Source organism: Arvicanthis niloticus, chromosome 25, assembly GCF_011762505.2.
Source record: "Arvicanthis niloticus isolate mArvNil1 chromosome 25, mArvNil1.pat.X, whole genome shotgun sequence".
NCBI lineage: Eukaryota > Metazoa > Chordata > Mammalia > Rodentia > Muridae > Arvicanthis > Arvicanthis niloticus.
This window is the reverse complement of record NC_133433.1, coordinates 17,940,671-17,952,918: the sequence shown is the minus strand read 5'-3', so window position 1 is coordinate 17,952,918 and position 12,248 is coordinate 17,940,671. Positions and strand designations below refer to the sequence as shown.

At 40.4% G+C, this 12,248-nt stretch overlaps 1 protein-coding gene across 5 annotated transcripts in view; it reads left to right on the top strand.

Moving 5' to 3' along the window:
• The window catches only part of Runx1t1 (RUNX1 partner transcriptional co-repressor 1), a 151,669-nt gene that overhangs the window by 133,885 nt on the left and 5,536 nt on the right, over positions 1–12,248 (top strand). For all 5 annotated transcript variants that reach the window (XM_076924142.1, XM_076924144.1, XM_076924143.1 and 2 more), the window contains 2 exons: positions 3,132–3,322; positions 12,230–12,248. The exon at positions 12,230–12,248 is cut by the window's right edge and continues 5,536 nt beyond it. In XM_076924142.1, the coding sequence (XP_076780257.1) occupies positions 3,132–3,322; positions 12,230–12,248 (210 nt within the window). The remainder of the gene's footprint in view (positions 1–3,131; positions 3,323–12,229) is intronic.

Sequence of the window (12,248 nt, the reverse complement as noted above, 5' to 3'; positions counted from 1 at the left end):
GTTCATACCTGTAATCCCTATAATTAAAGACTGAGGATGAGGCAAGAATGAGGCAGCCTGTGCTACAGGGCGAAACCCCATCTCATAAAACGAAACCAAAATGCAACAACAAAAGCCTCAGACCAATAAACAAACCTGCCTTCTCCTTTTTAAAAAGAGACACCTATAAAGTGTGCCTTTGCCACAAAAGTACTACATACCATTTTCATGGTAAAAGATAACTAAGCAGGGTTTAAAATATTTGAAAAACGTGGAATAGACACAACTCTCATGTAATACAACTTTTATGTAATACATTGTCCTCACTGGAAATTACAGATAGAACAAACTTTATTTTTTTTGTGCACTGGTGTTTGGCCTGCTTGTGTGTCTGGGTAAGGGTGTCAGATCTTGGAGTTACACACAGTTGTGGGCTGCCATGTAGATGCTGGGAATTGAACCCAAGTCCTCCCGAGGAACAATCAGTAGCCCAACTGCCAAGCCATCTCCCCAGTCCCAGAAATGATCATTATAAAAGTAAATAGTTTTTAAATGTGTTTTCCAGTTTTTATGTCATTTTATTTTGAAATGATTTTAAACTTGCCTAAAGATTTCCAAAAAAAAAAAAAAAAAAGTAATCCTGTCTGCTTTCATTTTACCATATTTGGTTAGAGTGAGTGTCCACATTCTCCTTCTCATACTTTTTTCTTTCTCTCTGCCTCTCTGTTCCAATATGCACACATGCAAACACACACATACACACACACACTGCACATAAACATACACACTCCAAAAAACATAAATACACACACTACACATAAATACACACACACAAACATATACACACATGCACGCACAGAGAGACGCTACACATAAACATACACACCCTCACAAACATACACATCCACACTGCACATAAACATACACACACACTCACAAACATACACACACACACATAAATGCACACACAAACTCACATGCACACACACAAAAACATACACAAAAAACCCATACACACAAACATATACATACATACAAACACACACAAATATACACATACTACCCATATACACACATAAACACACACTCAAAACACACACACACAAATATACATATACACAGCATACACATTCACAAACACACACACAGACATGCACACACGAGAGAGAGAGACCCTATGTAAATTCTGTATGTTGCTCCAATGATAGTTTAGTGATATTTAATCCACATATTAAAAAAGATTATAAACCCTAAGAAACCATGGTGACAACCTCCACTTTTCTTTAAAAGTTGTATTTTTAAAAGCAAGAGCAAAGAAAGCACATGAATTCAAAAGTTACAAAGGATCCTTACAAAACTGAAGGAGAAAAAAAAACAAACATAAAAGTAGTTTTAAATTGTGACTGAATGTTTCCTTCAGTATATTTCTTTTCAAAGGATCAGAGAATGTTTGCAGTTGGTAATAAATATTCAAGCACCTTGGAAATGTCCTACCAATTCTCTTTGCTGATCTGTATATGCCTGTGGGATTAGAATAGGAATGCATAATTTAAATATAAATTGCCTGATTTGCATATACAATTAGTCAAGCTACAGCTTTGATCCTAAGCAAAAATTATTGTCCTGTATTACCACTTAGATAGAATTTTAATTCACCTTGAATATTCAAACTAAATTAGACCCTGGCTATGTGGCTAGAAGGGCAGTACTTCCCCCCCCCACCCCCCAGTGCCCTGAGCCCTTTATGATAGGGTAATAAAGGCAGCTTCTGCTTCTTGATGAAGAAGGTTCTGTGAGCTGTGTGTGATACGCTGATTCCATTCAGATTTGAAGTGCATACCTTGCAGGAGCTAACACAAGCTTATCACAGTTTAGTTAACATTCCCAATCTGGATCATTCCTTTATAGTATAGTGCGAGTCTTAACCAGACATTATTTGCAGTGAAGGTACTTTGGGGATGACAGTGCTAAGTGACAGAGGCTACAGAAAGCATGATACTGCGTCCCAGGAGGGGCTTCTGGTGGCCTGTAGGTCATATAATGTAGAGTCAACCACAGGAACTTAAGGAACCCTGAGAGGACTTAACGTCTCTTAAACTTTTCATCTACAGTAAAACATTTTTATTAGGAATCTATGTTTTTAATTAAACAGAACATTTAATTAAGGTGCTTTTTAAGTGGGTGAAACAATTAAGTGCAAACACTTGAATAAAACATATCATAATTAGTTTTAATAGAGTGTTAATTGGTAGTAGGTTTGCCAAGTTAATAATTACTGCCTATTAAATTTTCAATTAATCATTGTCATTTTGCTTTGAATAAAGATGAAAATTAGATAAACTAATTCACGAGGAGGGTATTTTCTCTTGTTAATTTGAACTGTTCATATTTTTTTTTAAGTGGAAAGTACTTGTTTTAGTTGTCAATCTTCTATTGAATATTGGCTGAATCTTTGTATCTCAACTGCAGCCAAAACTGAAGAACTAATTGGACCTTGTAGGTGTTCAGTTAGGTTTGATCATGTGTCTTGAGGTGTGACTCCCTTTTGTTTGTCCGGTGCAATAGTTGGCTGTACCAAGTTACTGTGTGTATGCTTGAAGTAAACACAGAACATCTTAAAACGTAGAAATGGCAAGGTTCTCTTTAAAAGATCTATATTATTTGCTCTGTAGAAGCACATATCTGTATCATTCAATAAATGACAAGAAAAAGTTAAAGTGGACCATCTATTTTATTATTTATTTTATATAGAGAGTCCTACTGTGTAGCCCAGGCTAGCCTTGAACTCCTGAATTACAGGCATTCACCATGATGTCAGGCTAAACAGTAGGTTCCTTGTGTGTCTGAATGAGGCATACAAGTTCCAGTTCCTTGTGGGCATTCTTGCTCCTTATCGGGGCCCAGAATTATTTCTGGAGGCTTATTATGGGAGAAAAGTTAAGTAAATATATATGCATTAAAAATATTCCCAACAAGGCTATGCCAAAAAATTCTCATTTTTTTGATTTCCTAGATGAATTTAAAAGACTCGTTAAGAGTCAGAACTGTCCAGCCATTTGGATAAGAGCTGGGTTTGTTCTATGAACTTCTGTTAAGGGATGGGTGAGCTAACCCAGAGTTATTCTGTTCCTTGGTCTGGCGTGGTGTCACAGAGGAGGCTGTAAATGAGGTGAAGCGACAGGCAATGACGGAGCTGCAGAAAGCCGTGTCTGAGGCAGAGAGGAAAGCCCATGACATGATCACCACAGAGCGAGCCAAGATGGAACGCACGGTTGCTGAAGCAAAGAGGCAGGCAGCAGAGGATGCTCTGGCAGTCATCAACCAGCAGGAAGACTCCAGTGAGGTAAGGACTTTTTCTTTACAAAGAAAAGAAAGAACATTTGTTTTTGATTCTGGAAGTTCACAAACGCAAGCGGAGACTGGACTTGAGACAGATCACTGGGGAAAACTTGAAGAAACAGTGCATCAAAAATCCAGGCATTGGTGGACTGACCTACCACTGATCTAAGCTTGTTTATTTGTTAGCCACTTGGAAGGAACATTCTCTAACTGAGATGTTGCATTGTGATGTGTTTAGTAATTGAAACTTAATGCGAAAGTCTCTTGATCTGTGTGTATGGTGGGTGTGTAAATGGGTGTGGGTATATGCCATGGCAATGTCCTTTAGTCAGAAGATGACCTTAGATGTTGGTCTCTGCCTTTCATATTGCTTTTCATAGGGCTTCTTATTTATGTCTGCACATGTGTTGGGCAGTGAACCTCTGGGGATAATCCTGTTTTCATGCCCCATCTCCACAGTGGATGTTGTGATTATGGATATGTAAACTGGGCTCCAGTGTCCTTAGGTTTGGCCAGGCCCATTCTGACTCTCATGTTGATTGGCCCATCAGGTGGGGAATCTGTCCAGCTTTCCATGGGTTCTTTGAGTTCAAGCTCAAGTCCTTGTGAGGCAAACATATTACCATCTGAGCAATCACCCCGGCTCCTAATGTGGAAGTCATGTTCTCGAAAGTCATATTGATGCCTGGCATTACAATTACTTTAGTAAGGAATCCTAAAGTCCAATGCCAATAAAATGTCTGCATGATTTAAATATTTCTAAAAGATTTTGTGTATAATCATTGTTTTTATGTCCTCTGTCATAACCATTATGGTAGTCTTAACATAAAATTGCTATCTGAGTAATATTATTAAGTATTATTCCACTATAATGATTTCTACACATCCACACCCACACATACATGCTCATTCAGGACACAATGATTCAAGGAACTGATAAATAAATAAACTAAAATGTGGCAAAATGCTTTAAAAACATATTGCCTACAGAGTCAGAACAGCATAGAATTGTTCCATGTTAATTAATATAGCACACAATCTTCAACTGCAAAATAACTCCAGATAAAAGACTGCAATTAGCTAGTCTCACAAATCTGAACTAGCAAAGGCACAGACTGATAAATCAATGGTCTGCTACAATACGGATCTGTAATTTGTGAGGGAGAGTAAGAATTTAATTTGTAGCAGGCTTTTCTGCAGATGAAAGACCCTGCGGGACTCACTCAATGCCCAGAGTTTCTATTTAATGTGTAGCAGATGAATAACAAGGGGACAAAAGGAATTGATTTTCAACATTTGGAAGTTTCTCAGGAAGAGGGGGACAAAGGGAAGTTTATCTGCCTTTTAATGGCTGACTTTTCCATTGTTGAATTAAACTAGACAGAAATTCAATTTTACTGGCATCTTGCTGCTAAGATTTATATGACCTTTTTTTTTTTTTTTTTTTTTTGAGTTGATTAGTGTCTTCTGAAGAGAATTGTACAAGTTGGTGATACTGTGAGTCACACTTAGCATCCTGTATATATTTTTACTTTCACATGAACATCTTAGGCCTGTATTTACATTTAGAGTATTTGTAGAGGATTGAATTCTAAAGACAAATACCTAGGAAGGAAATAAGTTAGTATATTTACATTCAGGCAGTGGTATGCTGGAGTCCTTAAGTCTTTGCATACTTAGTGTCTTTATTATAAAACACAAAAAAACCATGCAAAAAACCAGTATGATGCTGACACTGGTCTTGGCATTAGTATTATATAGATCTTAAGTTCAGGTCTACAAAACTTACCAGGACTCCTCCCACACAATCTGAAGGGCTCCAGTGTCCTTAGGTTCGGCCAGGCCCATTCTGACTCTCATGTTGACTGGTCCATCAGGTGGGGAATCTGTCAAAACTATGAGGCCCCTGTTTTAATATATAAACAATTCAGAATTCTCACCAATACCGTTATGCTTTGTAATTTCCTTAAGCATTAACCATTTGACCACAAATAAGGTTCACATAGCATTTTAGATAATTTATGATTTTTTTTTTCTCTTGTGAAAAAAAGGAAGTCTGGTTATAGAGGAAACTGGTTGAAAAATATATGTGTTATCATTAAGTGTAACAGTTATTGATTTTTATACCTTTTATTAGAATCATTTCTTAGCAGCTGCCCTCCCTTCATTCCCCCTCTTTCTTCCCTTTCTTGTCAGTTGTGGTGGATTAAACAAGGATGACCCCAGTAGACTAATGCGTTTGAATGTTTGGTCCTTAGGTGGTGGAACTAAGACAATGACAAGGAAATTTGAATAACAGCCATGATGTAGGAAGGAATGGGGGGAGGGGAGACCACTTGTAGGGCCTGCGGTATTTGGTTGTAGTCCTTATGGGAACTAAAGAAAGAGCAATAAAAATAAAATGTCCCAGTATTAGGACTATGCTACCAGTGATTCAGGTGGATGGCACTAGACTCAGCTTTTGGTTTTAGAGGGAGGTAGGCTCCATATAGAACAGGTAGTTCTCAGTCAGGAAGTATAGCCTGGAATGGCAGTAGGGGCACAGGAAGCAGGTTGCATCACTGGTTTGTAGCAACTGTGGAAACTCCATCAGCTTAGAAAGGAGGAAACAGTTTTTTATACCAGTCCTTGCTTTTCAAACACCTCAGTGGAATAAAACTAAAGTTATAATGAAAGAAACATATGCATGTTGGAAACCAAAAATCAGGGGATAATTCACCAAGGGGGAATTAGAAAGAAAGAATGCAGTCCCCAGTGGGGAATCTTTAGGGAGTATGCATGAAGACAGAGAGGATGGAAGAGATGCTACCAGACTGGAAGGAAGTTCTTTTCTTGTAGCTGTTAATGCCTTGGGTAAGGGCATTAGATTTGGGTGCTGTGCAAGCTTTCAGATTCTAGTGGTACAGAGCCACTGCATCTTGAAAAGGAACTAAACCTCCATCTTGATTCCAGCCAGTGCTAAGGGAAGGAGCCAGGCTGACCACCTGCTGTGTATGCGGGACCTCAGGCTGTACTGAGCCCAGGCATAACTGAGCAATCCTTGAGTTTCTAGCTTTGCTCCAAGAGCTTAAGCTAATTGCCTGTGGTTTTAATATCACTCAACAGTGGCACTGAAAATGAAACACAGGCTGCCTTCATCTGAAGCCTGTGGTTAGCTGCCCTGACATCTTGGGTTTTTTTGCTACCTGTGTTACCTGATCTAACTTGTACCCACTGCAGGGGATGGTGTTGTCTTCTAACCAGTGGGGCCACAATGGGACCCACAAAAAGCTCTGACGTTGGCAGAGTGGGGCATTTTGAAAAACAGTATTTGATTAGCAGTTTATGTACCAGCTAAATGGAAACTGGGGAGGGCTCAACTTTTAAGATTTCTGGTGAAGACCCCCATACTCAGGAGACCCTTCCTCAAGCCTCCGGAAATCGAGACCACCCAAAGATCACAAGAAACCATACCTAGATGCAATCAGCAGAGGCTTTATTAGGGAAGTAAGCCAGCAGTCAAAACGACAAGCTCTTTAGCTCCAAGAGCAAGGTTTTGGCCCAGAGTGGTGGGTTAAAGGGTCTTTTATAGCATGGGGTGGGGAAAGGAAGGCATTTTCGCGAGCTTACACATGAATGGTTGCATTTTTGCGTGCTTACACATGATTGGTTGCTTTACAAATTTTGTACATAGCACTGGGAAGACCAAGGGAGGGGTAACCAAGAACAGTGGAACATTTCAGAGAATCTAGCCCAAATGATCTAGAGTCATGTGAAAATCACTGCACACTCATTCTTCTCAAAAATGTGTTTTTTTCCATGCTATTGTGTCCTATCCTGCCATTTACCAACTATTTCAGATTAACTATCTTCTGGCTATAGCCCCACCTAGGTGGCAGCATCTTTATCTGTAGTCAGGAATGCCTTCCTGACTTGGGCCTCTCCCACCCATAGGTGGGCCTATTGTTTGAGGCTAGATTCACATTCACCTGGAATGTGTCCTGGGGTGGTGAAAATCTTACATTCAGTTCCTCGTTCTGGAATTTACATTCTTGTTCAGGTATAGGATAAAGGAAAAGCCTGTATATATAATTTTTCACTCTACACTGGGTCCTGAACTGCAAAATGTCCACAAGCATGGTTTTAATAGGTCAAGTGCAATGCAGGACTAACATGTGAGTGAATTCACAGTGTGAGTTCAAGTCAGGGTGTTGCTTCCGTGGAGTTTGGTCTTTATGGAACTAGTAGTAGAGCCAGCCCCTTTACATTTATGGAATTTTAGGTAGAACAATTTTACTTAAATGTCTTGAGCATCAGTTACAGATAAGACCTATTGAAATTGACTGTAATTCCTGAGAAAACCTTTTGTCTCTCAGAGAAAGAATTTTCTACAGAGATGACTAGAAGGGGTGTATTTTGCTGATAGGATGGCCAGATTGTCCACTGTATAGCTAAGTAACACGATAAAGGAAAGAGCTTTCCTGCCCGAGGGACAAAGAGAATTACTGATAAGATAAAAAGGAATAGAATCTTTGCTATGAAACTCTGGCATCCAGGATCTTCCATCCACTCTTGCTGTATCCACATATAACAATACATCTAATGTATTTTGCAAAGAGGCACTTTGTATCCAGCCTTAAGATTCTTCACCTGCAATCCCACAGCAACTTTGCCCAATTGCTGTGCTAAAGCAACATGATCAAAAGCGACTATTTTGGCTTATGATTTCATAGGCATAAGATTGTATCATGGTGAGAAGCATGGTTGCAAGGGCAGGAAACTGACAGCATGAATCCTCAACTGCAAGCATGAAGCCAAGAAAGAAAACTGGAAACAGAGGAAGGATTTAAATTCTTCAAGCTCACTCCCAGTGACATACTTCCTCCAGCGTGGCTACACCTTCCATACCTCTCCACCAGCTCCACCAACTCTAGGGGCTGAGGGTTCAGATGCCCTAGACAGACAATGGGAGATAACTCTCATTCAAATCATCACAATGCCTTCCTCCATTTCCAGGTGAAATGTTCAGTGTTTATACTGCTGGTCAGGCATCAGTTGCCTAGATATGTACTCACAAACAGGAATTTTAGTAGAGTTATCCAAGAGAAATATGATACAAATGGCCTTTTAAGGTTTCTGATGAGCTTGTAAAGAGAGAGTCCACTTTGGAGGGTTTGGGGTTTTGGGGGTTTTGTTGTTGGTTGGTTGGTTTGGCTTTTTGTTGCTTGAGCATGCACTGAAGTTTCCTACACATCTATTGCAATGAGATGTCAAGGGCAATAAAAAGAATGCAACTTTTTAAAACATTTTAATCCTCCTAGATCATTCAGTTGCTCTGTGTTTCACCTTCCTACACCTGAAGACTGTTACCCTCAGTGGTAGGGGGTAAATGGATAGGACCAAAGAATTTTAGAGTGGAGCTGGAGGTAAAACTAACCAGAGCCATTAACTCTTAGATCAGAACCAGGAAGGGCTAAGGCAAGGGGCCTCAGCTCTCAGCAGCTCTACTATCCAAAACATCTGTTTCTGTATTTGGCTCAGTTCCATGCCTTTTTTTTTTTTTTCCCTAAAATTGTTCCCATCTTTGAAAACACTTTAAAAAATAAAGAAGTCCCCATTCTGTCTCCTCTTTCCACTCCCCAGCACATGCATTTGTAATTACCTGGTTTAGTCTGTGTGTTTAATCAGTTTAAATTGAGAATGTTGCGTACATCTGATTTCAATCTGAAGGAGCCATTGAGCACTGGGCAGTTACCACCCTGGAGTCTGCCAAAATGTGCCTCTGCCAAAACACGATAGGACTCACACCAGGGTATTTCCTAAAGACGCCACTTGACTCAGATTAGATGTTTAATTTCCTTAAAATATTGTTTTGGATTTGGGTCTCTGTTCCCTAATTGGGATTTTCTGATGTAATTTAGGAATATCGCTTATTTGCTGAGTTCGTTCCAGGACCCAGCTGGCAATCTCCTGAAAGCTAAACCTCACAGAAGGAAACCTCACTCTGTTGTACCTCATAATGTTGTACCTCAAGCTTTGAAGGCAGGGCCAGGCCCACATTTACTGACAACATCATGGAAACATCATCCATGCAATGCAGTAGAGTTACGTTTGGAAGAGGGAGGCTTCCACATACGGGTGATGATCAGAGTTTGTGCACCTTCTTGATTTTCTTTTCCTTTTTTTTGTTCTTTTGAGAATGGATTTTCAAGATCCCAGGAAAGCAGCCCAGAACTGGTCTTAGCCTCCTGTGTGATGGTGTGAACTAACATACCTGGCCTCTTGAGGCTTTCATCTTAAATTAATTCACTAGAAAAAAAAAAAATAAGTTGTAGTACTGATTATTCATTACAGATTTCTTTTACTAACCATATTCACATATCAACTAAGTTTGTGATTTGAGATCATGGATTCTGTTGTGCTTCTCTTTCTAGCACTGAGATTTATGAGTGGTTAAGAGTTAAAGTTACAGAGGTGAATGTTTTCAAAAGTGGGTGTGTGCTTGCGTGTGTGTGTGTGTGTGTGTGTGTGTGTGTGTGTGCATGCTTGCATATGTGTGCTGTATAGATCAGAGGACAATGTTCAGGAGTGGGGTTTCATCTTCCATCATATTGAGGCAGAATCCATCTAATTTTCTGGGCTATGGTATGTTCCACCACATAGCTACCACCTGAACATTTGGACTTACCACAATATCTACCCATGTACATGTGTACCTGGATTGAACTCAAGTCATCAGACTTACACAGAACATAGTATTATCCACTGAAGGTTTAAAACCAGAGTTCTTGAAGTTCTATGTTTTTGGTCCTTGAAAGGCTCCAGAGTTCTCCTTGCTAGCAGTTAATTAATTCCTGAAAAGCCCCTATATATTCTACATAGTGGACAAGCTTTACTTGCTGGGGGAAATGGTGTGACATTCCAGCTGTGTGTTTTTAAATAGGCTCACAAGCCCATCTCTAGACATACTCCCACCATAACAAAACCATAATAAACACAGAGAACACAATGAGGAAGGAACCTTGCAAAGATCTCCGTTGTTACTTTAAAATCTGTTGATTGTGATGAAATCAGAACTGTCAGCCAGTTGGGTTATTGAACTATAAAGATCTGGTTTTGCAAGAAAAAAAATCAACGCCATTGACAAGAGCTGAGGTTGCAGCTGAGTGGGCAAACATTTGCTTAGCACGTGAAAGGCCCTGGTTCCATGCCTGGCACTGCAAAAACAGAAGGCAGTCATAGAAAGCTTAGTGGTGTAGGGCTACAGCCACCTGATACAGCTCTTCACAGCAGAATTAGTCTTTCTAAGGAACTAGAAACCTGTTTTACTCCTGAGATGAACATTTTGATATGGCTTCCGGAGGTTCTGTTTCTCCTTGCAGGAAGCATCCCTGAGAATATTGTCACAGTTAGTCTCCACCCCTTTGCCCTTGCTTCCATTAGATCCTCCCCACACAGGTGTTCTTGCATCTCTAAGACATCTGTGCTCCAATTCATGAGGTGTTTATCTTAGCGTGTAAATCTCAGAGGTAACCTCATTTCTACATTTCTCGTGTCTTGCAAGATGCCACATGAAGCTGGCAGCTGGTGTTCCGGGCCCAGGGTTTCCTTCTCCGGATGCATAGTTAATTCCCAATTCTCTCTCTCTGCCATTCTAACTTTCCTGGGTTGCAAGGGAGCAGCTCTACCAGCTTGGAAATGTAGCCAAGTCGAACAGTCACTCACCAAGTCTTAGGATTTCTCATTTTTCAAGACTAAATTAGGCATCAGTTGATGTGTTTTCTTCCCAAATAGATATAGATATAAATAGAGATATAGAGATAGAGATATAATAATAGATGTATAGATATAGATATAGATATAGATATGTTGAGCATCTTTGCTGAAGTAAGGGGTATTAACCTGGCATTTGGTTGTTAGCGATACTGAGTACATAACATGGAAAGAGCTACTACTTTGCTGTATCCTGTCTAAGCTGGGGTGGAGCAGCATACCAAGCCGTCTTATGTTTCTTACAGTTCATTGTCTCCAATACTGTGCTCTTATAGTTCCTTCGTGATTCCTGTTAGTATCCAGAGGAAGAAAGCCTCTGTTCCAGAGTAGTGTGTACATATCTAGACATGATAGTATTGGTGGTAGAAGGAGACAAGTTGGGAAATAAAGGTTGTATTTAGTACATAGTAGATGATTAATTACATATGAAGACAGTCAATCTAGGAAGAAGGGGTTTTTCTGGCAAACACTGGAAGAATCATCAGCCAATTTCATCAATGCCATAGCCATTGCTGACAGAAAAATTGAGACAATTGAAACAGAATTGAGACATTTCAGTATCTCAGGTGGAGATACTGAAAATGTTTCCCATTGCTTGACCATGTGGACGACAGAGGCAATATGTTGTGAGAAAGTACTAGGAGGGCATGTGGAGGTGTGGTCAGCGTGCTAGCAGTGAAATCGGAATCAGGTGGGTGCCTGGGTTCCTCCTGATAGAGTAGGTAGGTAATAGTAACGCGAACAACCTGATGAACGGCCGGCCATCAGCCAAAGGCCCCGGTAGGAGGTAGGTAACCTACCCAGCACAGACTGCAGGGGCCAGGACAGAGCTTTCCGTCCCCGCACCCTCTTATCAGGGTGGCTTGCCTGAGCTGTGGCCTTTTGGAGAGGAACACAGCACTGGTTCACACTAATGTCCTGCGGGGCAGGGAGGGCTGGCAGGGAGAAGGGCAGCAGGTTGGAGAGGTAGCGCAAGGGTGTGCAACTGGAAGTCCATACTGGGTAACATGCTGACTAAGGTCACACCAGGGCCAGTGTCTTCTGAATTGTCCATTTTGTCTCTGTCGTTCTTGAAGATGTGGGAACCATGACGTCTTCCCAGTTTACTAGATTTTTACCTTTCATGAGCATTCACCTGGCATCTCTCCTTCTCCTTCAGAGTTGCTGGAACTGTGGCC